This window comes from Coloeus monedula, assembly GCF_965178545.1.
Source record: "Coloeus monedula genome assembly, chromosome: 1".
NCBI classification, from domain to species: Eukaryota; Metazoa; Chordata; class Aves; order Passeriformes; family Corvidae; genus Coloeus; species Coloeus monedula.
Window position 1 is genome coordinate 45,793,286 of NC_138781.1, and position 27,949 is coordinate 45,821,234.

At 43.3% G+C, this 27,949-nt stretch overlaps 2 protein-coding genes across 4 annotated transcripts in view; one reads left to right on the forward strand and one right to left on the reverse strand.

Moving 5' to 3' along the window:
- The window catches only part of ULK4 (unc-51 like kinase 4), a gene marked incomplete at both ends in the record, with an annotated part of 221,246 nt that extends 217,293 nt beyond the window's left edge, over positions 1-3,953 (forward strand). The window contains 2 exons of the mRNA XM_082281603.1: positions 849-937; positions 3,869-3,953. Coding sequence (XP_082137729.1) covers positions 849-937; positions 3,869-3,953 — 174 coding nt within the window. The remainder of the gene's footprint in view (positions 1-848; positions 938-3,868) is intronic.
- Positions 3,954-5,717: 1,764 nt separating this feature from the next.
- Positions 5,718-27,806, reverse strand: CTNNB1 (catenin beta 1). Of its 3 annotated transcripts, XM_082295541.1 has the most exons (17): positions 27,454-27,805; positions 24,265-24,344; positions 14,103-14,163; positions 13,414-13,641; positions 13,021-13,274; positions 12,692-12,930; positions 12,405-12,606; positions 11,926-12,070; positions 11,341-11,444; positions 10,911-11,249; positions 10,503-10,661; positions 9,523-9,642; positions 9,221-9,371; positions 9,010-9,131; positions 7,772-7,832; positions 6,796-7,016; positions 5,718-6,506 (listed from the first exon to the last, which is right to left on the reverse strand). In XM_082295541.1, the coding sequence occupies exons 3-16, from the start codon at positions 14,113-14,115 to the stop codon at positions 6,808-6,810; spliced, it is 2,346 nt and encodes a 781-aa protein (XP_082151667.1). In that variant the 5' UTR covers positions 14,116-14,163; positions 24,265-24,344; positions 27,454-27,805; the 3' UTR covers positions 5,718-6,506; positions 6,796-6,807. The 3 variants fall into 3 exon arrangements, with proteins under 3 accessions (XP_082151667.1, XP_082151669.1, XP_082151668.1); XM_082295543.1 differs by lacking the exon at positions 6,796-7,016 and having other exon boundaries at positions 27,454-27,806; XM_082295542.1 differs by lacking the exon at positions 24,265-24,344.
- Between the last annotated feature and the right edge of the window lie 143 nt (positions 27,807-27,949).

The following is a 27,949-nucleotide window of genomic DNA, read 5'->3' on the forward strand; positions in this document are numbered from 1 at the left end:
TGCAAGCAGGAACTGACATGCAAACCAGGTGTTTTAGTAATCTGTTGGAGATACAAGAGCTTTTCAGCAAGCTGCCGAGTACTCAGTGTCTGAGCTATAGTGCATGAGGCTTCACGTCATGTTCCGTGACCTTCCCATTCACCTGCTTAACTGTCAGGAAATGCCTGGCTGCTTGGAGCTGTGTAGTTGTACTACTTAAGGCTGGAGAAACAATAAGCCAGTCATTGCAGATTCATGTAATAAACCACACCAGCAGCAAAATCAGCTACAATCAGGATTCATTTGACACAAAAGGGCATATAGCTTTGGTCACTCAGCCCCCTGCTCTGTGGGTGACAGCCCTGTGCAGGTAACTCCTAATGACTGATGAGGGGCAAGAAAAATTTCCATATGCAATTACCAAGTTTGCAGTGATTTTAACCTGGCTTCTCTCAGAGAAACCCCACACGTCCTGATCTGAAGGCTGGTAGAAACTTGGTTTCTTTTTCCCTGAAGTGAGAAATGAAAATAATTGCCTCTCCAAGATATCCCTGGGATTCAGACTAAATGGGGCTTGTATTTGCATTGATACTAAGGATGAAATCAGGATTGGCAGACTGTGATATGTGAATTTGCACACATACAGGGACTCAGAACATGGGTGAGTATGTTAATTAAACCAAGACGTTTTAGATGGTCTCTGCCTAAAATTCAGTAAAAGGGACTTTACTGTGGGTCTCTTCAATGTCACATTCCATTTAAAATTGTAATAAATGCTGTAACTTGTTTCCCTCTCTCTTATCCCACAAAAATGACAGAGAAGAATCTTTTGCTAAGCCTTTGATAATGGTTCTTTCTTTTTGTTCCAGATAACTTCAAACAAGAAGCACTCAGAGAGCCTGAGGAATGATGGTGATGCTCTTATCCAGGCTCTAGAGAGCCTGGCCCAAACTGCCAGGTGAGTTCCCTCAGGCTTCCAGGAATTTCCAGGGCTCAGAGCGCTCATCTCCTCTTTTGTCTGCAATGGCCTTCTGTAATTCTGTGCAGTAAGAGCTTCTCAGGTTTCTGTCCTGGCCCCCCTCCCTGCACTGCTCTCCTCCAAAGTCCTCTACATCAGAGCCTGCGGCACACTTTGATCCCCAGCTGCAGCACAGTCTGGCTCCTTGTGTGTGTCAATTCTGTGGATTTACTTTTTTAAAAATTATTATTTTATTCCAAACATTGGTCTCTATAACCGGATTCCTGTCAGTGGTTCTTGGCAGAGTGGGCTGCATGCACAATGTGACATTTGTGCCCTGTGTTAAGGTGGCTGTGGTTGATGCACTTGCAGACTGACTCCTTTCAAACATGTGGCTGAAGAACAGAACTGCTTTTGTTTAAGAATACCTGTGGCTTCTCCAGAAGGCACACGACTTAGAGGAATACCATGGCCTTCTCTGCAAGAATAGAGGTGCTAGTCCCAACAAATTGGCCAAACCTTAGCTCATCTCCCATAGACTTTCCCATATCTAATCCTCCTTGGACATATGAATGAATGAATGGCTGTTGTCTGCCTCTCAAAACAAATTTTGTACTTCTGCTGTGGGCTGTTAGGCTTCATTTCACTCCTGGTTGAACTAAAATTCATAGAGAAGTTGTAGTTCAGAGGTCAGTTTTTGAAACACTTAAGATAATCTCTTCAGTGCTCTTTGTGCTCCCAAATGCAGGCTTTTGGGAAAATTGGCTCCTCAGCATTATGGCAGTGTGGTAGCCTGTGTTGGAAGGAAGGAGGGGTGTGGGCAGACGTGAAAAGGAAATGTTCGGGATGTGGTGAGTGTAAGGAGGTGTTCACCGAGGACTTACCAAACCTGTTGAGAGCAGTCAGCATCCCTCTTGCACACTCAGCTGCTGACTCACAGGGTTTTGTATGACACATTAAATTATCTCAGTACAATAAAATGTCAGCTCTCCCCAAGGGAGACACAGGCACCACCACTGAAGATGAGAGTGGGGGGAAGATGGGCTTTTCTTCTGTTAGAAACAGCTTTCACTCTGTTGGGAGTATTTCAGCATTAGATGCACCAGATAGCCCAGTCACTGTCTTTGAATTCTGCTTTTCTGGCTTCCTCAGTAGTTTATTACAGTCTGTGCATTTCTGTATGCAGAAAAACACATGCTACAGAGCCCAACTAAACAGTACTCGCTCTTATTTAACACAAGATGCTCAGTAGATCAAATTCCAGCTGGTGCCATTGAGAACTGTTCAGATACATTAAGATAAGCCAGGTCCCTCTGGTGTGCCGAGCTCCTGCACTGCAACAGCAACAAGGGACCCCCTGAGAACTCATGGATTTCATTTCCCCTCCTCCCCTTCTTCTTTAGGGAACACATGTCCCTATCCATTTGCCTCCAGAGGAGACTGAGAAGTTTCAGGCTGATTCTTGGGGCTGACATGCATAAATTGGCAACAGGCAGGCAGGGGAAGCCTGGGGAAGCTTTATCAGACTTAGCTGAATGGACATTTGTTTGGAAGGTATGGATATTCTGCCTTCTCTTCAGATTTCCTTATGTGGCATCTTTCCCAGAATAGTCCTTGTGACCTAATAAACTTGGTCTCCTCACCTGTGCTTTGAACCTGGTTAAGGAGCCTCTCTGTATCTCCTGCAGAACCGGAAATGGTTTAGAGGTGGCTACAGCTGAGACCTGGATCTAAGCCATCCTCGGGGTAGTCTAAACTCCCAGGCCCTTCCACCCACATATTACCACTGGTTTGAATTGCTTGAGGAGTGATTTTGCTTTGCTCATTTCTTACAGACAGGTTTCTAATCTCTTCCTCTTCCTATGTGTCAGAACCGGGGTTCCAGCTGAGCAGTCACATGCCAGGAGAAGGGCACTGTTTGGATTGAAAGCAGCTTTTGGTGCTCCCCTGCTGCTGTGTAGCAGCCATGGATTGCCAAACTCTCTCTCTCTGATGCTTCCTGAGCTTGTTGGAACAGGCACTTTTAAGAGTGACATGACCAACCCATTTTGCTCAGTGACCACCTGGAATCAAATCCATGCTTTAAAATATGGGATCATGGACATTTATTTTTCGATGAAGACAGTTGCTAAGATGAATTTGTTTCAGATAACTGAATTATCTGATTTAAATTGCTGTTTATTAAGACATTGGCTTATGTAGTGATGAACTGATCATTTGGATTTTCTGGTTAGCTCTGCATTCCCCAAACTGTGGAGTACTGGTAGGTATCATCATTAGCAGCAGTCAAGGAAGTTGCAGATTGGTCTGCTGGTATCCTTTCTAAGCTAGAGATGAGGGATGGGAGTCCATAAAGAAACTAAAAATACTTGATTCTGTGGACTACCAGTAATGTGTTAGAGCCTCTGTTCCAATGCTAGAAAAAAATGTGTTTCCAGAAGAAAAAAATAGGCAAAAAATATGTAATAAAACCTTAGGCGAGGAAGCAAAGGGCCCCTGTGCAGCACCGTGGTTGGAGGGGCTGTCGCTCCTCCTTGCAGGAGGTGGGCAACACCTGCAGTGGCAGTGCCTGCCTGTGCAGAGCAGCGCTGCAGGCAGAGGGCTATGTGTGTGTGAAAATACATCTTTCTGTCAAGCTGGAAGTGTGTGTGTGTGGAGTCACGGGGTGTATGATAAATTCTATCTGCTTTCTTTTACAGAGGAGGTTGAGTGAGGTAGCAGTTACTGGGAGTTTGAGCTCAAAGTCATTTCTACACGAGTGGCTACAGGGCAGAATCACTGGTTACGTTACTGCTTAACAAAAAGCAGGTAGAGAGTGCAGTTAATGGCTACTCAGAGTTTTCCAGCATAGATAAGGCAAATGTGGAATTTGAACAAAACATTTTTTTCTCCTGAGGATGTCTAATAGATGTTACTGGTTTTAATTCCTAGCTCTCACGCTGACATTGCTGTTGCTTCCTTGGCATTTGAAATTCTGAGAACACTGGGACATGAAAATATCAAGACCCCCAAGTGAACCATTTTTGACCAGCCTTTGGAAACATGCAGGTTGTGTAACCTGCTCATCACTTCAGTCCTGCAGGAACACCCTCAGATGAGCTGAGCAGATGTAACTCATTTAGCAATCTGAGCTGCAGCATATGCAGAATTTGGGCTGGCTCAGGAAGGGAGGGAAGCTGGTTTGGGATCAGAGGGGGTGGTGGTTTGTTTTTTAAACCCCTGTAAGGATGAATTCTTGGTTACTACTTTGCCTTGCTGGCATTACATGATGTAGCTCAAGTATTTGATAGCTTGAAAGTGTAAATTAAATAAATAGTAGTGTTACTTCACAATATAAAGTGTTTCACTATTTCAAGCTGCTGTTAGAAATGCTCATTTATCTTTTGGAGCAGGTGACTGCCTCGGCTGTTCACCTTAAGGAGTCACCTCAGGCTTGTGACTGGCACTAGAAAATACCTTTTTATCAAGACAGACAATATTGTTCACCTCAAGCAACCAGTACCCAACCACTGTGATCACACAGAGGCTACGTGGCATGTAAGGATGATAGATGGTACCAAAGTTTCTGCTCAGCAGCCTTTTGCGTGCCCCTCCTTTGCCTAGCACTGCACAGCTTAAGCTGCACAGGTGTTGTTCTCAGCTGCCACCGCGCCTGGCTACGGCTCTTTGAGAAGAGGTGTGATGATGACCCTGGCAGTTTGCCAAAGCCCCAGTAAAAGCCAGTACCCCAGAAAGGGTCCTCTAGAGCTTGCAGATCCCAGAGTGTGTGAAGAGTTGAATTCTTCTCTGCATGTGCTGTGGTTGGCGTCTGTCAGTGCAGCAACTCCATGTTCTTGCTGCACTCACCAAGCACAGGTGCCTGTGAGAGCTGCTGCTACACCCCTCTCTCAGACAGCCCTGGTACCTGGAGTCTCTGGAAGCAAGCAAACAGCCCCAGGTAAACAGATTTCACCTTGTGTGTTTTATTACATTACTTCAAATATCAAATTGCATAGCTTAACAGCTGGAGTTACTAGAAACAGGGAAGAGTTGAGTGCTGGCTATTATTTGGTCTAGTGTTTCACAGTACAAGTCAAGCAGCTGAGTGTGGCGAGAGGAACAAAGCTGAATTCCTTGGGTGAGACCTTTCCCTCTGCAGTGGAAGGGGAAGCAGGCTGCTGCGGTCGCTTTCAGCATCTTGAGCCAGGAGTCTGTGCAGCCAAGGCCTGCTCTGATCTGCTGGCAAACTGCTGCCTGGAGTGGAAGTGCTGAGAGTGTTGCTCCCACAGAGCTGGTGACAGCTGCACGGTGCAGATGTGCAGTCTGTGGCTGAGCCAGCAGTCTCAGAACCACTTTGTCCCCTTCCAGTCACACAGATGCTGCCTAAGGGAAGCCCACTTCCACCCAGGTCTGAACATTAAGGACACGTGAAAAAGGCTTTGAGCCATTGAACCTGCTGATCTTTTCACCCACCCTTAGTGATGGGGCACTGCTGAGGGGAGCTGAGGCAAGAGGCTGTTGGTCCTTTTTGAAGCCCAGAAGAGCTCTGGGGCTGGCAGGCCTGGCACAAAGTGGAGTTGCCTCACATCTGGCTAGACCCTGCCGCATGCTGAGGAACCTGCCAAAGCAGGGAAAGACGGTGCCTCAGAGGCTTGCAGCAGGAAAGCTCCAGGCTATGAAGGGGAACTGTGCCATAGTGGGATCAAAGAGGTAAATTATTCTTCACTCCCCCCACACTAAAGTGGCTGTGCAAAAATCCAGGGCTATTTCTTAACACACAAATATACTTTGTGATCTGAAATAATTTGACACAGACTGAATTAAAAGTTTACTTTAATTTTGAACCATTTTATAACTGCATTTTTCTCATGAAGCATCTGTGTCACAGCAGGCTACAATAACTTTGGGATAAAAGGCAACTGGTAAACTGTCCAATACAAGGTTCCAAATAAACAGTTCTTACTGGCCCCTACCCAGACATATCCCAGATAAAGTTTTTGATCAAAAACATGAAATAGATCCACCTGCTTATTTTAAGCATATTAAAAAGGAAACTAATTGGACCATTTCTATTTGTCTAGTTTTTTATACAAAAAGGCTACACAATGTTACACTTTATTCAGAATACAGTTAGAGCGATTATGAATTAGTGTTCTACACCTTTACTCAATCCTTAAAAATTAGAAACTGCTGTAGCATATTCACTATAACTTAATACTACGAGAGACTTTAAAAAAAACTAACAACAATTACTGCAAAAAGAAAGGCTACTTCCAAAGCAAGCAAGGTCAGTACCATTACAGAGATTTAAAAAAAATAATAAATTTTTAACAAGCAAGGCTAGGGTTTGATAAATTCCATCTTGCAATTCATTCTTGTGCATTCTTCATTTCTTGAATCACTCCCAAAATCCATTTGTATTATTACTCCTCGACCAAAAAGGACCAGAACAAAAAGTTTACTTCAATTGTTCCCATAGGAAACTCAGCTTGGTTAGTGTGTCAGGCACTTTCTGAGATACTAGCCCACCCCTCGAGCCCTCTCAGCAACTCTACAGGCCAATCAATGCAAGTTCACTCAGATGATACAGCTGCAAAGAGAAAAAACACAGGTGTCAGTGCTCCCAAGTTGTAAAGGGCTGTTGTAACACAAAGACTGCATGAAGCCAGTGCACAAGACATTACAGTTAATTACTTCCACACTTCACAGCAGAAGTCAGTTTGGAGTGTGCTGATTGTGTGTTTCCAGAGCATTTATTCATTATTCTGGCACACTGGGACCCAACTGAGCCAATCCCTCCCTGCCAACCAAGTCCTCAGTCCAGTCAGCTGTTTTTCTCTTTTTGTTTTGTTTTTAAATTCAAGGTTGGAGCTTCTTACCTAAAGGATGATTTACAGGTCAGTATCGAACCAGGCCAACTGATTACTGTCACCTGGAGGCAGCCCATCCATAAGATCCTGGGCATGGCCAAGATCTGGCAGACCATCAACTGGGTAGTCAGCACCAGGGTGGTGGCCACCCATTTCATGTTCCATCATAGGGTCCATACCCAAGGCATCCTGACCGTATCCGCCAGAGTGGAAAGAACGGTAGCTAGGATCTAAGAAAGTTAAAGGTGGCAGAGGGAAAAAAAGCATAATGTTAACAGATGTTAGATGCATCAGAAGCTGCAAGTATCAGTGTGTGAGGAGATCGTGTAGCCATCTAATTGTTTTCTAGTTCAGCCAAGTTCAACACAATCTGGTGCCTGCCCTTAACGGCTATTCCATTGTTCGGAACAGCCTTCCAGTAGGATTCTGCAGACAAAGCACACTGCAGTCAGAAGCACGAGCAGATTCCAGCCAAGCCATTAGTCTGCACAATCAACACTACTAAAATTCAACAATACTGCAGCAAAACCAGGCTCCAAGACTGTAGACTTGCTTCTGAAAGACTAGTCAAAAATAGCTCAGAATCCTTAGGGATAGGCTTGCGTTCAAATCTATAGACACTTACAGACTAACGCATTCAATACCAGCTTTGTTGTTTTAAAGAAAAACTGCACTGTTGGAATTGTCAAGTCCATTTGTAAGGAATGTAAAAGATTTGTGGAAACAACAGCTCAGCAGGAGGTGTTCCCACAGGACTCAGACAAGAGACACTGGTTTTGCATGTTCATACAGCTCCCATTTCAGTGCTGCCAGTGGTGCTGCGGAAACTGGTTATTTGAACTGGCAGTTCCCCATCTGCCTGTCAGTTTGCAATACCTTGCTGAAGAGTAAATTCACTCTTCACTCATTTGCAGTTCTCCTTTAAAATCTATGACTTGACTTCATCCAGTTTAAAGTTTAGTCAACAGGAACAGAAGACACATACCATCTGGGCGGTATCCAAGAGGCTCTCCCTGGGCACCAATATCCAGTCCAAGATCCGCTGTCTATGTGCACACAAAGAATTACGAAACAGATTTAACATCAGGTCTTTTGCCCAGCACTGTAATTCTGAGTTTAAAAAGTTGTGAAGCTTGCCCCAGATCCCTTTGAACAACTCCTCTGCAGTGAGCACTGCAGCACTGCTGTCAACATAAAATGCCTTTTTAGCTAAGTATCTGCATCCAACATGCAATTCCACAGATCACTGGAAAGAGGGTTCTGTCTGGGAATGAAAAAGATGGGTTAGGTCTAGGAACACTCCTCAGGTACACCTGTCCAGATCCTGCAAGTCAGATATTCCCAAGCCAGCAACAAAGCTTTTAAAGGAACCTCTCCCATTTGTTCCATCAATCACAGAAGTAACTGCCTGCCTGCAGAGCAACTGCCTAACTCCAATCTCAAAGAGATACTGCATTTTAGCTCCCCCCCCCCCCCGCACATTCTCGTGGTAGATACAGATTTTAGGAAAACAGAAAAGTAAGCACTGACATACTACAAATCAAAGGCTACTGCCCTGTATGGAGTAGATACCTACAAGATAAGACAAGCTAGGCTCCTAAATCTTAAGAATTTGTGGGAAGACAAAGAATTAGTGAAGCCTCCCCTGTATCCCATGCACACAGATTGATTTCAGTCTCAATTCACTGTGTAGCCCCTTAAACATGAAAAAAAGGCCATGTGTGATAATGAGTCTGCAAATATAGTCAAGTCTGAAATCTCAGTTCTCAGGAAAGGTTGCATTTCCAGCCCAATACTACTAATCCTACATTGTTGGCTTGATAGAAGCCTCACAAGATACATTTTATATTTATGCTTCCCTCATATCACTCGTGTTTCTATTTTTGCACCCAGAGTTCATTAGGTTTTGACAAGCAACACAGAAAAGTACAAAGTTCTTGTATACAGCTTTGCACATTAGCAAACATAATGAGCTTGACACACTTCAGCAGCAGCAGAGAACAGACTCTTCCTCTCTGCCAGGGAAAAAGCAGCTTGAAGGCTACTTACTGCAGGTTTGCTGCACCTGAACTCAGAGAGAGAGTAAAGAAGGTACAGCCACCACAAAGCTATGTAAAGCTGGGCCTGTATCACTGATGGCATTTACACTTCTCTGGTGGAATAAGGAAGGACATAGAAGCGAGATCTCCCCAGGGAACTGTTAACACAGAAGACAGAACCCACCTCATTCCAAGCCATTGGCTCGGTCCGGAACAGGGAGCTTGTCAATTCAACCGAAAGTCGCTTCTTATAGTCCTGTGGTTTGTCCTCAGACATTCTGAACAGCACTGCAGCTGCGTAGGTTGCTGCCCAAAGGAAGAATGATTTTAGTAGAGGTCAAGACTTCTATCAGCTCTTCTGACACAAGTATGAAACCAGCCTTAAGTTCACTTACCAACACCCTCATTCCTAGAATGAAGCAGTTCTGTTAAAGGAGCAGTTGCACCTTCAGCTTCGATTGCTTCAGCTGCCTCCTTGTCTTGAGCCAGTTCACAAAGCACACCAGCAGCTACTCTCTGGATATTCTCGATTGGAGAGTACAACAACTGCAACCAAAACACGAGGTTTCTTTAGCTCCTCCACTTGAAACGAGCTCTTCAGCACACTCTGACTTAGCAGTTCTATCCAGAAAGTGCAAGAGCTATTTTGCTTCTTTTCCTAATATGTACTATAGTGCTGTCTTGAGCTCTTACTTACCTGCACAAATAGTGGAATGGTATTTAGACCCCTGATTACAATTCGATTATGAACATCACGTGCAAGAATGTGCAGGGCTCCAGTGCAACCCTCGACGATTTCTTCCATACGCACACCCTCCTAGTTATGGAGAGAAAAGGCATTTCTGAATTTGAGATACTGTGTACTCTCAAGTTCTTAAGTGACTCAATCAGCAGTTTCAGCTAATCAACCAAACCTGTCCCCTGCACATACCCCCTTCCCCCCCAAGTGCTGGCCTTCAAACCCCTGCTGGGAGTCAGCCCAGTTTACCCACCAAAATTCAGTATGTGACACATCTCAGTGGAACGCCTCAGTGGTTGTTATTATGAACTTCACCTCTGGTAACACCATCTCTTTCTATAACCTGCATTAGCCTGGCAGTTACTGAGCTGGAAAAAGCAGTTGCCAGTAACAAAGAGGACCCTTCCTGCCTCTGCACAAATTAACTACAGCCTGTACTAGTAGATGCTGCTTCCATTTGCTGTGCTAAGCAAACTTCCCCTTTGTTAATGTGTTTAACAGGATAAAAATAATCAAATTGAGACTGATCTTGTCACACTGACCTGAACAGGTAATGAGTATGGAGCCTGCACAACTTCTCAATACTTCTACAGCACCCTTGCAAATATGCAGTAAGATGTGATAGCATTCTTAAACCTATTCTTCTGAGAAGGATAAGGGAGCTCTCATTTCTTGGTAGAGAATTACTTGTAGGCAGTACCAGTATTTCTGTGAGCTATAACATTCAGAATTAAATGCTCAAATGTTTTGGCATTCTTATTTATTTAAGAAAAATCTCAGGTCTGCCAAGACAGAGCTATATGCACACAGAGAATAACATGAACTAGAGCAAATAAGACGACAGTTCTTTAGCCCAAGCACTGCTGGGCTGAGGTGCACTGACAAACAAGGAGTTGGAGAGAACCTTTAGAGATGCAGTGCCAGGAGAGGGCACTTACCACAAACTGCTGTTGTGTCCCACCCATGGAAGTGCGTCGCTGGGTATCCTGGTGTGCTCTAACCAGCAACTGCACTAGCCTTGGAATAGCACCTTGTTCACGCAGCGGGGCATGGTTTGCAGGACACAGAGCCAGGTTGCGGATCAAGCCAACAGTAGCCTGCAAGTAAGGAACAGGTGGGGAATGAGAGCACGAGGGGAGTGCTTACTGTTAGTGACTTTTTTAATCAGTTCATCTCAAATGTTTAAATCTCTAAGAAAAAACATGAAGTTGCTCAACTGAAGCAACTTCTCCATCAGACAAATTGCACCCCCAACACCTTGGAAACAAAGTATTTTTCACTTTTAAAGTTACATTTTAAAAAACAACAGTTTTCAGTTTCTGCTCTGGCAGCTTTTAATCATTTACCTTGATCAAAGGCCAGTGTGAGGGTGGATGCAACAGCTTTACCACCACTGGGAGTCCGTAATGGAGGCGAACTGCATTTTGAGCCATCTCTGCTTCTTGGTGTCTGCTAGTGAGGTGACGGAGCGCACAGATTGCGGGTTCCGTGATGTCTTCCCTGTCTCCAGCCCGGAGAACTGTGCGCACGAGAGCCTCGATGCCACCAACCTGGCACACCATCATCTTGTTCTTGTAGTTGTTGCAGGTAAGGTTAGAAAGGATGCCAGCAGCACAAGTCACAACATTAATATCATCTGATCCTAAAAGCTGAACTAGAGTTCCTAGAAGGCCTTCCATGCCCTCCTGCAGAAAAAGAGGGAAGAAAAAGTTAAGTCTTCTCTTCCACTATGTTGACTTTTGAAGTCAACAGAAGAGCCTCAGAAGAGCCCTTTACCTGCTTTGTTGCAGCATCTGACAGATTTCTCAGAGTCCAGAGACAGTTCTGGACAAGACGCTGGCTTGGATCTGTGAGGTGGAGCCCCAAAGCTTGCATCCCACCTGGAAGATGGTACAGATTTGACACCATTACTCAGATTTGACACTGTATTCTGATGCTCATCTTGTGAGCAGTGAGATCCTTCTCTTCCTTAAAGTCTGAGTGCAATATCTCACAAGCTTTTGGATCCTTCTTGCTGTTAATATCACAATATGGCTGGGCCCTAGCCCTTCTTCACATAGGAAAATAATAAGCCCTTGAAATTCCCTGTGTGACACTGGGCCTTTTAAATGTGCACATGTTCTCAGGGATGCATCCTGATAACACTCAGCCACTAATGCCACCCAGTTAACAACACAGTGGAGTTACTTAAAACAGCCATCCTTTTATACTTCTGTATGCAAAAGGCTTCTAAACCTGGTTATGGACTTAAGGACAAACCCGAGTTCATTTTTCATGCTGGCAATTTCTGTTCTTGGTGGAATGAACTGATCCCAAAGTACTACGTAGATGTTTAAGTTAGCATGAGTACAATGTACTTACCAGCCTCAACAATAGCAGGTTTGTTGCTGGAGCAGACTGACAACACCTTCAGCACCCTACTTGTGGTCCACAATAGTTTCTCATAAGTATAGGTCCTCATTATGTTTACTAAAGCCTGGGGTCCACCACTTGCCAGAATAATCAGCTGAAAGACAGCAAAAATAATATTTGTCTGTCACTTCCTACGCACGTCAGCAGGTAGTAAATGTTGCTGGCTTACACCCCTCATGGTTACAGTTCCCTAAAAAAACATTCCCATCTGCTTATGTGGACTCTTAAGTTCTTAAATTCTCCCTATAAGCACAGCAGCATTTCTGCAAGATAATTCCTGTATCCCTCCCCTTTTGCAAGGTCAGGACTGGCAAAAGCCAGTGGCACATGGCTGGAGATTCAGAGTCAGGAGGTCAGTACACAAGAACTGTCGGGCCATTCATTACATGCTTGCTCATTTTAAGTACTTCAGCATCAAAGGCACCTACCTTACTTTCTTGATTGCCATATGCTAAAATCTGAAGGCAGTCTGTTGTGATGGCCAAGAATTTGACATTTGTCTTGTTGAGCAAAGCCACCATTTTCTGCAGCCCACCAGCGAGACGGACAGCCATCTTGGCTCCTTCCTGATGTAACAGGAGATTGTGAAGAGTTGTAATGGCATAGAACAGCACAGAGTCCACCGGGGACCTAAAGAAGGGAAAATCCTCATGAGTACCTGGCTCCTAGCACACCCAACTGCAAAACACAAGTACTGCCTCAGTAGTGCACATACCCCAGCATTTTAACCAAAGCAGGGATGCCTCCTGATTTGAAGATTGCCAGCAAGCCTTCACGGTGATGTGAGAGGTTGTGTAGCGTCCCTGCAGTACACCGGGCAGTCTCCACGTCGTTTGTGTTTTGCATGGTACGTACAATGGCAGACACCATCTGAGGAGATCTCATAATGGCATGGCGGGACGCTTCCTTTTTGGACAGCTGATGAACCATAACTGCAGCCTTGTTCACCACCACCTAACACAAGTGTTTGAATAAAGCTTTTAGTTTTAAGGCCATTGAAGATGCTCCAAAAGCAAGCTTTACCCAGGCAAAGAAAACACTTACCTGGTCCTCATCGTTCAACAGTTTGGTCAGTTCTGGGATTGCACGAGTTGCAAGTTCAGCATCATCTTGGTAGTTTATCAAATTAACAACAGCATGTTTTAACATCTGGGATGGCTCAGCCAGGCGCTGCACATTAGTTGGATGAGCTGCATCAAACTGCGTGGATGGGATTTGCATTCCTTCATCCAGTGTTTCAGGGAACATAGCTGCACGCACCCTCTGAGCTCTAGTCATTGCATACTGGCCATCAATATCTGAAAACAAGGCAAGTCATAGTAACCTCAGACTAGGAATAAAAAGCTCATCATCCAGATTGGCAATAACTGTGTTGTTAGGTTTCTGTATTGTTGAACTGCATGTCCAAGCAAACCGGTGTAATAGGAAAGGCCTTACCTGCAACTTGCTCCTGGGTGAAGGACTGAGAGAACCCCTGCTCCCACTCGTACAGCACTTGTGTTGTGTCCACATCTTCTTCTTCAGGATTTCCCTTGCCACTCAAGGAGGGAGCAGTTGTTGTGGCACCAGAATGGATACCAGAGTCCAGATATGACTGCTGTTGCCAATGACTGACTGCTGCTTTTCTGTCTGGCTCCATTGCCATATCCAGCTCCATCAAGTCAGCTGTAAAAAACCATTGGTGAACAATTAAGTTTAGTTCAATTACTCCAGCATGTATTAATCCTACTAGAGATGACACAGATTTTAAATTAAAATGAACTGTTATAAACAACTACCTCAACCCAGCACTGCAAGTGAGCAGCAATTTTAAACTGAGGCTTTACACTGAACCAATGCAGACATGTAAACCTGAGGAACAGGCAGAACAATCACTGCTATTGTGGCTGTCCTGACCTACTGCTTAAAGGTTCCCTTTTCCACATGCCATGGTTATGTACTTGACTGTACTTAAGGGACCCAAAATGCTTACAAGAAACTTGTCTGAAGGTTTGATTTCCAGTGTAAACTATTAATTACTGTAATATAGCAGATGTTATTCAATCCAAGTGACTTTGAAAAGTTAAAAAAAAAGGAATAAGGAGTCTTCTAGATTCTAGTAACAGAAATTGCAATGCATTATGTACCTTGAGTTGCCATGTTCCTTGTTATGCTCCCAGAACTCTTTCCTGCACCCTTTCAGAGATCCTAAAAAAGAGCAAGGTTAGAACTTATTAAACACTAATCAGACTAGTAAGACAGGATTTCACATTAAGAACACTAGAATTGCAAACTAAGGCTTGGCACATCTTGCCATTTCATTACTACAGTGAGTATACTCAAATGCTAATTAGCAAAGCCCCATGGACAGACATGCATAAGAACATGATGTATCACCCAGACTTCTTCTGTCAGGTTATATGTAAGATATTCTCTTAGAGCTGCAAGAGAACAAGAATTGAAGGCTGACCATGACAGAGCTAATTTTTTACTCCTCTATCCTTGCTTAAGATGAAGTCCAGACATTAAATTCCAGAGTTTGGAAATGCCACAAAGACAATGGCTAAATGTCAGACTTCCTCATTTCTCTCAAAGATTAACTACTTAGAAGATACTAGAAAAACTGTTTGATACAGGGCTACGACTGAATTTTCATGGGGAAAGCTGAAATGACCATGTAAGGCAAGCTGCTGTTATTTCAGTGGCACAAAGAGTACCTAAAGAACTGTAATTGTAACCTCCTAGTTTACTCCCTTCCTGTACCATAAGAATAAAGGTTTCTTCCTACACAAAGCTCTTCCTTGAAGTTAAAACTAAAAATTGAACCAGCTTTATAAAAAAAAAAAAAAAAACAAACAAACCTGTCCTTCAGTTGCACACACATTGATTCACCAAACTAATTTTTATTTTTTGCACAGAAAGCCAAGATAATTGGGGGCAGGAGGCTGAAATATGATCAAATGCCCTATCCAAATTTTCAGTATGCACCTCCAATTGATATCACCAAGCAGTATGATAGTATTTGTACCATAAATCTGTAGCTGTCTCTTCACTAACCCAGAAAGAGAAATTTGAGGCTACAGCTCCAGAATGGGTCACTTTTATTTCATTGGCTCCCCTTCCCCCCTCTGTCCCACACTGTTTCCAGCACAGACAGAGCTGGTGACAGCCTATTCTGGGAGCCAGCCAAGCAGAAACATTCGTAGTGGTAGCTTGTGCAGGGAGCAAAACCATCTCTTGCAACAATCAGCTTTCAATGTGCCATCATTGGGTGTTAGAGCTGTGCCGACCAAAACATTCCGGCACAATGAAGTAAAGGCAAGGCACTAATCCCTGAAAGGACAGGTCTGCAGTGCTGCACCAGGAGAGCAAAGTCCACCTGACGCTGTATTTGTGTAAAGGCAGATTTCCCAGTTTAAGTTTCCTTCAGGAGTACTTTTTTGAAAATCATAATTAAACAGAACACAGGCCTGCAGTTTAAAAGTCTCACTGGATAGGTGGCACAAACTTGTATTTCACTGACTCTGAGCCAGCTGCAAGATACTCCAACACCCCAAGCAATCTTGTTGCTTTGCTTTACAAATGCCAGTGCTGTTTGTCCTGACTCTGCACTCCCACTTTTGGCAGCAACCGTTCCCTGGCTCTTTTAAAATGGACAGTAGATCTGCATCTGCAGCAGATAAGCAGCATTAAGCTGATATAAGACATTACACAACATACAATAAAAGCATCCTGCTGTGCAGCTGGGAACTCTAAACTGGTCCTACTCCACAGCATAGCAGAGACAGGTCAACTCAGAGTCTGTCCTTGACACTGTGCATAGAGGATGTGCTGAGAACAGACAGTCCCTTACCACTGGATTCTTCCATACTGTTAGGCGTTTGAGAGTAGCAGTGGCAAGCGGAAGGAAAAGCTTAAATCATGCTGTCAGTTCACCATTGATTAAAAAATTCTAATGAGTAGCTAAGCTGAGGAAGTGCCTATACAGAAGCTTGATAGTTCTCTGCAGGTCTTCTGCATTACATTGCCAATTCCACTAATACCTTCCAAACAGAAAGAAGGGAATAGCACTAACAGTAAAATTTGTATCCTTGCTCCCTGTAGTCCTCACTCTAAGTGAAATGTGACACTGCCAATAAAAAATTCGGCATATTCTAGCTGCCATAAGAAGTTTTCAATATGCTTAGCACAAAAAAGATCTATTTTTATCATAACTTTGTCATCTCCTCCCATCAGGACTATGCTAAAAAAAGGATCACCAAACTAGTTTTGAAGTCAACTGGTTCATCTACCAGTATGTTAAGAGCAGTGACTATGCTTTGAGACATTTACTACCACCTGAGATTCCTATTTGCAGTAAGGGGCTTGGGAACACTTATAATTTTCTCCACCGTTGAATTCTGCACCAGTGAAGGCAACTGGCTTATAGCACCTGCACTCTGAAATTGCTGTTTCCATTTCAGCAGCCTGAAGAGATCAGAAGAGCAGCTCTACCATTAGGTAAAATCCAACAGACCAGAGTAGCCACTGAACTGCAGCACTATTCCAAAATAACACTGACAAACATCTACAAAACAGCAATGAAGAAATACTAAGTGTTCAGAAATGCATTACCAGTCAGACATTCAGTCTTTGGAATGCTGACCCTAGATCAGCCTGCTAACTCCATCTGCAAGTTCCAACATCCCGATCTGCACTTCATACACCTGTAGCCCCCCAGCAATTCCTGGTAGCTTTTTTATTATTATTATTTAGATGGGGAATTGGGTTTAATCCTCAAAGTCCAAACTAACTGCCAAACAAAAGTAGCCAGGGTTTGATTTTAGGTTTTCTGCACTTAAACATTCTCTCATCTTTTCCTTCACATTCTCTTCTAATTTCAACAGGGGGTAAGCTGAGTCCAGGCAAGCTGCTGACTTTGTCTTCCTGTTTGTCACTGTCAAGGTTAACCAACACACCTACAAAGGGAGCGACACCACCGGGCTTAGGTACAAACATCTGTGCTGCTCATTTTCCTGACAAACTGGATCAGTACAAGGTCAGCCAAACACATCTCAGCCATCAGGAAGAGACAGAAGTCCTCAGCATACTTTACAAACAAACTTCAGCATAACAGCAAGCTTCTGCAAGCTTTGCTGTTTTTGAAGACTAGAAGATACTAGGATATTGGAATTTGGTAAATATCATGTTATATGGTTCACATGGTTGTACTACAAGGAGTTATAGGACTCTTCACTTCTCAAAAATCTCCTCCTGACCTATGAGAGTTATCTACTTGCTTAGCAAGCATCACCAGTTTTGTGTTTAAATGGGAGGTTGGAGCTTTTTAGACTATGTATTAAAAAAACTCATGTGAGGAGCAATTCAAGATGGTGCACTAGGCTATACTGCATGGCATCTGTCCCAGTCTAAAAAACTGGGGAAAATGGTTCTGCAAGCTTAGAAGGCACATGAGCTAATAATTTCAAACTATTACAGAAGACAATTCAAATTTCTTCATTTTCAAAAGGAATGTAAGAAGTGTAATGTATTATTTGTGAACATGTATTTTTATTAGATATTAATTTCTGATTTTGGAGAATAGTTCCACATATGCCAAGAAAATCAACAAGCCTACAGTAGTTCTCAAATTTGAACAATTCTCTTCAGTAAGAGTGACTCAAATTACACCTGATCTGATAAGCAGTTCCCTCCCGATCCCTGCCACCTTTATAAAGCAAGTCAAAGTTTGCAAGTCTGCCATAAATCCTTTGTGTGAGAGTAGTATGTTACTAAAACATGCAGGAGAAATCCAGACTGATCCATCCAAACACCATGAGTTACTGCACACAAACACAGCTACTGACCATGTTTTCCTCTTCTACGTTTCTGTCTTATCTAGGACAGGCCAAGCAACTGCATCTTTAAACCACCCACCAGCTCTGAATGACACATTTGTTACATAGAACAGGCACATCATCTTCATCTTCTGACAGTTAACAGCAATTAAAAATGTGTATCATCTACACACAAGTGAAGAGAAGTACCTGTACTGGAAAATAGTTTTTCTCCAAGTGCTCTGAAGTTATTCCAACCATTCTCAAGGTGTTAGTGAAAGCATTCTTTGGGTCTGATTTTGTAACTGGTCTTAGCTGCCTGCCTGTTACCTGTATATCTTCTTTATAAAAATCCACAGCCAAAATATACAGGCAACAGCAGGTCCACCGCTAATAACATTGGAGAGCACTCATTTCTGTGACCCAAGTCCTTATATTTTCAGTTCTTAATGTAGCAGAAGCTTCCTAATTAACCTTAGTTTTCAAGTTGGGAACTTGGAAAATACATCCAATTAAGGAATTAAAAAACAAATCACAACAAAACAACCCTTTTTAATCTTCCCCTGGAAGTTGTTTGCCTGTTTTCTAGAAAACAAAATGTGGGGGAGGAGGAATCATCCAAGTATGACAATACTGACAGTGGAAACATCAGGAAAAAAGCTTTCATGGTGTAAAGGCACTTTAGGCAAGAGTGGTTGAACTGTCTCTAAGCAATTTTTGGTCTAACCTAAGCCCCAGATACAAGCTCTTGCAACAGACAGACCTAGTTCTATTGATCTTAGTCTTGTGAAGACATGATCCAAACTGTGGTAAACTTCTAATTATTCCTTATCCAAATGTGGATTAAGTTCTCTCCTCCCATATCCCCTGCAGGTTCTAAAGAAAACTGCGAATTTTTATCTGGCTTTACTGAGCTCTGGTTAAAGTATCTTTGGAGGTAATTTTGGAAGTCCTTCATGTACCACATGCTTCTGTAAGACTGCTAAAAAGTCCTGGAAGGATAGTTTTGGTGTTGTGTGTTTTAAGGAATGTTAGGAGCTTGTGGTAGGAATGACAGCTGGGGTTTAGAATTTTTTGTAAAAAAGGAACAGAAGATACTTCTTTTTGAAAATAGGTACAGAATGTGCTCATATTTCACTCTGAAGATCACATTTTTTAAAAATTTATTTTCCTTGTACAAAGATACCAGAGAGGAGTACAAACAACACATTTCCTGAAATACATTCCCATATCCAGTAAACAAATACTGAGGAGCATTCCCATATTCTGTTTCCAACAGTAGCATTTGCAGTCCTCAGCCGCTTTGTCCCCTCTAAAAGAAATAGCTACATACAGTGAGTGTAGATTATTCTGAAGTTAGTTATAGGCAAGTATTAGAAGGCCTTGATTACTGGGAAATTAGTCACCCACCAATACTGACTTCTGCACATCAGTGCTTTAAGGCTTTTATGCACCAAAGCTACTATGAAACTCACTGAAAAGTGGCTCTTGAATAATGGTTATGGGCTGCATATTATCACATTAAACAAAGCAAGGTACTACTTGGATGTTTTTAGAGATAGCAATTAAGGCTTACCTTATTATCAATACTAGGAACCAGAGTATAAAACTTAATGTATTTTATATTAATGTCAGGCTTCCTTCTGGTTTTAACAGGGTCATTTTTAATAGTGGGTAAAAATGTCTTCAGGTGACTTATGACATCTTAACCTAGTGGAAGAAACTTAGACAGTATGGAACGCCAAAAGGCAACAAGTCAAACCATGCAGTCTTTTTCCTCTAAAAAGGAAAAATATCCATAGGTTTTCACAGCTTTAAAACTTTTCTACTTTTTTTGGGGTTACACAGTAGAAACATTCATCTATAGCCTTCACTACTACCTCAGAAGAAGTGCCATGGCAAGAGATGAAGTAATATTACTATATTTAACTATTGTGCCAAGTAGTAACTTAAACTATTTCAGTAGTTCCACTGAAAACTAAGAGCTACCAGTAATCTTGACCTGTATGCCACAGCATGGGCCCACACTGAAATCCATCTTACTGATCCTGGACTGCAACAGAACAGACTCATTTATAAACTTTTAACTTGTGGCAAAATTGCTCTGGTTGTTTCCTCAAGCAACATTTGCTTAGCTAGCATCCTTCCCTCCAACCACTATGCTGTTCTTGCTTAGTGAAGTATTTCTCCTCTCTCCAGTGATGAACTCAGTGTCCTGTGTAATCCCTCCAGCTCAAATTTATCCAAGCAGGAACACTTCAGACAAGAGATTCTACTGATGCCTGCAGAAAGTTAGAAGATGCCTTCCAAACAGCAATACATTCTATCTTAGATTTAGCTAACCAGATCATAGTAAATTTGACTCTGAACCCAGAATTTACAATAGTAATGTTAAAATGGTCTTTAAATTCTCTTATTGTTAAGACTGAAAGTCTAAGGTTTGTTTTTCCTAACAAATTTCAGGAAATTAAGAAATCTGAATATCTGCTTTACTGACCTCAATGGTTAAAAGGTTCCAATTTCCAAGCCTTAAATATCTTTAATACATGCTGAAAGAGGCAACAAACTAGCTCAGATAATCCGCAGATTTAAAGTGGGAGAGGGGTGCAGATCTGCCAAAACTCACTGCAAGTTACCTCTATTTCAGCCACTCTTCTTTGCTGCTTTATTTTCAATTCATTATTTCCTTTTTCCTTCAGGCATCCCAGATTGCTATTACATCAATTGTTCTGGCTTCTCAGCCTTTGTCTTCTGCCTTAGAAATTATCTAAAAATTCCTTTCTTCAACAAAGGCAGACAAACCTCCCTACGCTATCTTTTGTAAGGGTTTTTTTTTTGATGCCACTTGCAAAATAACGTGTTGCCTCTTTATTTTCAGTTCTCAGCAATCTAAGACCAAGAGTACAGAGCAGGGTTTCTATTCATGTGCCTATTGGCTAAAGCAAACAATATATAAATATTTCTTTCTTGCTAGACTTCTCCAAGTTGATTACAACTCCTTGATGGCACTGAAATGCAGGCAGTCTACTAATCTTGACTCGACTTAAACACTTGGCTAACAGTATTTAAAAAGAACATATTCCTCAAAAAATGTCTAGTGAAGGAAAAGACTTGGGTTGCAAGTTCCAAAAAACGTGAGGCTTGGTTTTGAGTCAGTACAGTCTTAAGCAAATGTGGCAGAGGAGGAAAAGGGGCCACAAGAACTTTATGACAGCTGTAAGGTTCCAATCTGCCACATTTCAATTCTGGAGCACTACAGAGTGTTCTGCTATGACAGGACACTCACCTGTTTTACCTTACCCTTCCTCCTAAAAGGGAAAGCAGGGTAGTAAGGAACCATACTTCCTACCCAGCTTGTAATGTTCAACAACTCCTAAGTTTCAAGTGCAGCTGAGACTATAACATAAGTGTAGCAAGAGCTACATTTCATTTTGCTCACCTAAAGTACAGAAAGCCACCCAGAATGTGGGTAGTTTTAATCAATTGCTGAAGAGCAGCTTTGCACTGACTGACAGTTCAGGTAACAAAGGGTATCAGAAGTGGGGGTTGGAGATTTCACTGGCAGATGGGTCTCTTCCAGATGCAGCCCCGTCCGTGCTGTGCTCCAAGCAACTAACACAGTATGAAGGCACTAACAGCTTGTGCAATTCATCAGGGTCTTCACAGGTACTAAGGTTTAAGCACCCTTTTAAAAACAACCCATTAGAATTCTCACTAAAGCAAGAGCTAACATTGGTCTGAGAGCCACTGTCAGCCAACAAATACATCAGGTAACTAATGTACAAAATTATGAGAACCTGGAAGAGAATTCAGAACAAGCACATCAGGAAAGTTACTAAAAAAGAAATAAAAGATCATCCTGGCACCAACGTGCACTATCATTCTAAAAGATGAACTTTGAAACTGTAGAACCTGCTAGGAAGCCTCCCCAAAAATGAAGCTGGCAATATCATGTAAAGGTTCTCCTTTTGAAAGAAAGGAGATGGACAGTACTTCACTCTTTAGGACAGACATTCTAGAGAAACTTTGGTAGAAATTACAGACTGATGGGACACATGGATATGTCCAAATGCATTTGGTAACAGTTACCTACCACTATAATTTCTTATCAGCAGTGCCCTACATAATTTGTTTGATGCTGGCCAAAGGCACATGGCTGAGCATGCAATGTAAAGAAAGCACCTCTTCACATAGTCACACACTTTTAATTAAAATCATACTTATACTGCAGGAGCTGAAATCTCACAGCACTGGATCTTGTCACTTCAGAAATTAAGTGTTTAGATCCACAGCACAGTTATTTTGCTCTTTACCTAGAGAACATTCAAGAGTTACAAGAGGTCTGTCAACACAATCCTTTACATTCAAAATCATGGGCAACTATACCAGCAGCTTCTAACAAGACCTGCAAACAAAACACTTTCTGCCCTAGGTATTTATTTGTCCTTTCTAGAAATTTCTGGTCATTTCTAAGAGCTATAAGCAGCTGCTGTGTTCAAGTTGACAAATTATCAGGTCATGTTTGAAAGTAATGATTTAAGAGAGCTTTTCATGCGCAAGCATACCACAGCACTAGCAAAAACTTTCACTTTATTAACTGGCAAGATAGATCTCAAGTACCTAAGTATCCTCCTGACTGTCCAAGATAGGAGTTGATGATAATTTTAAACGTTATGACATGAAAACTGCTTCAACTACAACTCTGGTGCTACACATCCAGCTTGAGAACAAAAGTAATGAACTTCCTCACATAATGTACATATCAATCCCTTGACAGCAGTTTGTAGCTCAGTATTAAAGGACTGGTATGACAGTTTCACGTTTATGAACTTGCATTAAGTTCGTAACAAGATTATCAACCCAATTACTCATATGTCTTAATTGTTTTGACCAACTAAGCACCAGCACCACAAGCAAATAACCTCAGAACAGTTACTAAGTCACTTCTGTTCAGCAGTGGATTTGAGATCTTTGGGTCACTGGCACACATTTCCCACTAGGGCTTTGTGCAGCATTCACTAAGTTCGAGTATCCTCATGGCTGGGCAAAACATTAAGAGCAGTTTTATTATCACAGCTTAGAGAGCTCCTTGCATTTTACTTGCGGGACACAGCTATCTACACTATACATACTCCCATCTTCCTTGCTTTGGGTGAGCCAGTGTTTCTATCCAAGGTTTAGTCTGCCAGCAGGACTCATGTAATAAATACGCACTGGTTTACAGCTTTTGGTCCATGTGCCCATACTTATCACTGAGTAAGATGACTGTAGTAGAGCTGGCAGTAGACAGGATCAAAATTCATTCTTTAGCCTTACCTAGTCACATACAAAAAAAAAAAACAGTTGCCATTGTGATCATTTAGAGGCAACCTATGATAATTCAGACAAATATTATACCACATTTAACACTCAAAGTTCAGGAACAAAACCACTGCCAGCCCTCAAGTCTCCCTGCCCACACAGTTTTGTGTGTCAAAAAGACAGTGGTTCTGCAGTCATTTAACACAACCATGTGCATCACTAACAAAAGACACAGTTACAGAAGTACCTTTCCCTCCTGTTTGTTCGTAACTTGAAACATCCATTTTCACACCAACACAGGAACAACTTAGCAAACATCTCTCTTCCAAACCAGGAAGTATCTACCATAATCCAGTTTCTTCTTAGACTGCAACCACATAGCCAGCCCTGAACTTGGATGTTAAACATTAATCTCCACAGTTTAAGAAACCAGAGTGATTAGTCATAATTACACTGACACTAATGAAATAGTTATGAATCTGAAAGTGGCTGTCTTTGCTTGTCTGCCAGAATAACTATGTATTTACAATAAGGCACACCAACACTCCAAAAAGGACTGTTTAAACAACAGACGTGCTAATGAAGTCTGACACTAAAAGATGTTTCTTCAACTCACTCTTAATTAAGGCAAACTGACAAGGCAGCTGCACTTATTAGCACCTTTAGGATGTTAAGATTTCTGGCCACTGGAGGGCACCTGAATTGTTGCCAGGACAATACAGCACTACTTGCTACAGTTGCTGCAGAGTTGGCAAAGTTCTCCAATTTATACAAGTCTATTTAGCGCAGTAAGTCAGCCCAGAAATGCTGGTTCCAGCAAATACATGTACAGTGCACACGGTGCATCTGCCAACTCCAGCAAAATCCAGCTAGCTCATACTGTTTTTTAAATGCAGCAACATAGAATACGAGATTAACTCTTTCAACCTTCGAAGTCAGTCCTCAAACAAGGTTCCAGAGTTAATTTAGTATTAAGTAACAGAGCAAGCACTTCACTTCTGCAACACTAATCCAGCCAATGTACATTGTTTCCTAAAGTCAACTTGGAACATGAACAAAAAGTTCTTCTGTAAAGCAACATTTGCACCCATACTTGCCAAGGCAACAAAAGCATAGCATGCATTTGTTTTCACATCAGAGTTAACACATTCATGAGGTCAGGCTGAGCTACAGGTATGTATCACCTGCTCACCTCATCTATTTGGTGTTCCACACAGACAGAAATGCCAGAATTAGACTTCCATTAGTTCTCTCCCTTGCACTTGAAGTTACCTGTCAGTGAAAAAAGAAAAGAACAAAATGCCAAAAAACTAAACAACTTTTCTGGCTCCTTTCTTCTCATGAGAAGCAGCACAGGCTACACAGTGCCAGCACAGTTTAACACATTATCTTCCTGGGCTAAAGCCTGATCAAGGACTACAGCAAGTTTTACCTTGGAATCAAGTGCCAGAAATGGATATTAAAAGTTAACCACTGTCAGGCTGCCTTATGATGGCAAGTCTAGCCAATTCAATCGGTGCTTAACTGGAAAATCAGAAATATTGCCATGCCAGGATAATAATTTTATCTAAAGAGACAAGAAGAGTCACACACAATACTTACTGCCAAGGAGTTTGCCATTTCTAGGTTCCCACCCAGTCACCCAGCAAGGCACTGGGCTCAGAGCTTGCAAGTGCACGTTGTGAGAACCCAGGAACAAGTCACAGCTGCCTGCAGTTTCTCACAGGTTTTATCAGGCTTTGTGAAGTATGATGTTTAAGATAAGTAAGGTCAGTCCTGATTTTCCTGCCATGGTATACAGGCTACCACAGTCACAGAACAAGTTTTGCTGCAGGTAACTGCACGATCACCACAACCCCTGCATTACCAGTTTAACTATGAATTAATGCAAGTGATTTTGATTACTGCTGTATTTGCACACTAGTCTGCCTACTAGACAATACTCTGCAGAAACATCCTTACCCAGGAGTTTCAGACTGCACATTCAGATTTCAGTTTCTGAGACAGAAGCCTCCAATAGCCATATTTTCTGCTCCATTCCTGCCTCTTCCCTTTCTACCCCTGAAAATACTGCAAAATCAGAACAGTGCTAGTACTAACTTCTTGCCTTAACATCCCCAAAACCTCAAGTTCAACTCTTCAGAACACAGTATTTCAGGATGCTAGTTCAGATGCAGAGCCATGACAGACAGACATCTGCTTCACAAAGAAATCATTTTGTCTGAAGGGCAACCAGGTTTCACAAGCCAGTTACTGACACACCACAGAGCAAAATGCTGGTGTCCATAGTAGACACACACCATGCAAAGAGCCCAGCCTATTTATAGCATAGGCAAGAAAAAGGAAGCTTGTGTTGATAAGGCTGTAACAGCATTTGAAGAACTGATTTTTTTCCTATCAAGTTTTACTTCGTATTAGATCCTCGCTTCTAGAAGCTGTCGTGCATGGCACTGTCCTTTCCAACAAGGTGTTTTTACTTATTTCTCCCCTAGATCTTGGGAAATGATCTGCTATATAGACCAAAGTGAACATTCCCCTGGATATCAGTTTATACCTAAACAGAAAATACCTGAACTAATAGATGAGCAAATACGACTTTTCTTTAGAACAACCCCAGAACAGTGAGACACTCAGTATGACTTTGTACTAACAGCTGAATTTAGAGAGTCTCAAACTCTTGCCTGAATACCTAAGCAGCTTCATTTGCAATAGTACCAGCCATTAGACAAATGACACAGTAGTCAGATACCTGCAGCTGTCAGCATCTTTTTATCAAAAGTGCAAGATCAACATTAGGTTCCTGGACTGTTAGGTACTGAAATTCACATTATAACTTGGGCCAATACACACCAGTAAGTTTTGCCACTTAGGCTTTTTTTTGGAGCCTTTCAGTAGTACCTTTATGTCATTCAGAAGCAAAATCATAACTGGAAAGTTGCTCTCTGGTGTGTCTAAACTTAGTATCAAGAAAACCCTGATCCTCCTTCAGCTAGTTTTCTTGTCTTTGCCTTTACTGTAGTCTCAGCACATAAAGATCCTGTTTTACTAAAACCCCTCCTTGATTTCCGTCCCTCGACCTCAGCATACCAGCCCAGCCTCTTTCCATTCACCACTTGCATACTTTGGGGGATGGGAGGACCACAGATGTCTGGAATATACAGAGTGTCAGAACAATGGCTGCTCCATGAGAAAGAGATCAAGAAGTAGCTGATTACAAAGATCAACACCGCTATTCCTGAAGTCACAAGTTGCCCACGGTACCTTCACACAGTCTGTCCTTTCTTTCCAGAAGGGATAATCTTCAGAGAACGTTTTGGGGAAGAGATACAAAAAGAAACTACCAACGTCCTACATTGAGTTTTACCTAGGGAAGAATTCAAGGTTTTGCTAAATTTAAGAAAACTTGCTGCTCTAGGAGTAGCTAATCACGCACAACAGATGAACTAAGCTTTGTTTTCTTAAACAAACAAACCACAAAACAACACACCTGGAGCCCCTGTTCCTAGAGGAATGAGAAATAAGTGCCCTAGGTAGTTCTGGGAGTAACCGCAAGTTGATTCCCACACCTCAGGAACGCGTTACTTTGGGAGGCTGGAACCACCGTGGTCCCCCCAGCCGGCCACGGGAAGCAGCGGGCGCTTCCCCTTGCAGCTTGGGAGCCGCCACACCGCCCGGAGCCCAGTCATTCCCTACAAGACTCTGGCAGGGTGGATGTTAAAAAACTTAATTTGATTGCTCCCAACTCCGGGGAAGCTTCATTTCGGTGACAGCCAGCAGCAGGAGCATAACCTCTCCAGCAAATAGCAATGCCACTAAGACCGAAACCCCACAAGGCAACAGATTAGTTATCTCCCGCTGACTGCAGTGACCGTGATTAATTATATTCGGTACAAATAAACCCGTACCCTGCTCTCTTCCCCCTCCTATCGCCAAAGGGAATCTGCAGCCCACCGGCGAGTTAGTACTCCCCTAAAAAAGGGAAGGGGGAGGGAGGGAGGGAGAACCTTAAAGAAAAAATAAAATAAATAAAGGGTCATTAAAGTATTCCGGGTTCTGCTGCAAACGAGAGCAGAGCCGGGCGCAGGGACTCGCCTTCTCCCGCAGACCAGAGCAGCCACCCCCTCGCCCCAGGACGAGCTTCCCAAGAGACACCTCGGGAGCTGCAGCTGCCGCTTCTGCAGCCACGCAGCTGTCCAGACCTCCCAAAAACAAGAGCCCTCTCTCTCTCTTCCTTTCCTGCTCCCCCACCTCTCTCCCACCCCCGCTCCCCCCCTCCCCCAGCCCCGTCCTTCCCGCCGGGCACACCCTGGACCCCCTCACGGCCGCGGGGGGGGCCGGCCCGGGTGTGCCCCAAGTTCCCGCCGGAGAAAGCGGCACTAACGTTGCAGGAAGGGAGAGCGCAGGGTCCCCCCGGGCTCCGGCGGCGGCTGCTGCTGTTGCTGCCCAGGCGATCCCGGTCCGGTCCGTCTTTCCTTCCTTGTCCCCCCGCCTCCTCCTCCTCTCTCGCGGCGGTGCCCCCGCCGCTGGCTCCCGGGTGGCGACCGTACGGGGCGGCGGTGTTTGTGTCCCCCGAGCGCCGCCGCTGCTCCCAGCGCCGAACCGAGCGAGAGTCTTAAAATGGCGTCGCTCACAAGGAGGTTCTTATAGCGAGCGGCGGGCCCGGCTGTGTATCCTGCCGCCGCGGCCGGGCCCCGCGCGCGGCATTCCACAGGCGCCCGGCGCTCAGGGCAGGCAGAGGGAGGAGGAGAAATAGTGCCCCGCTCCCAGGGCGGAGGGAGACAGGGAGCGGAGAAGCGGCACGAGCCTAGGGAAGGCTGGGCCGAGCTGGGCAGGGCAGGGCTGGGCAGGGCTGGCCGGGGCGGGGGGAGCCTGGTGGA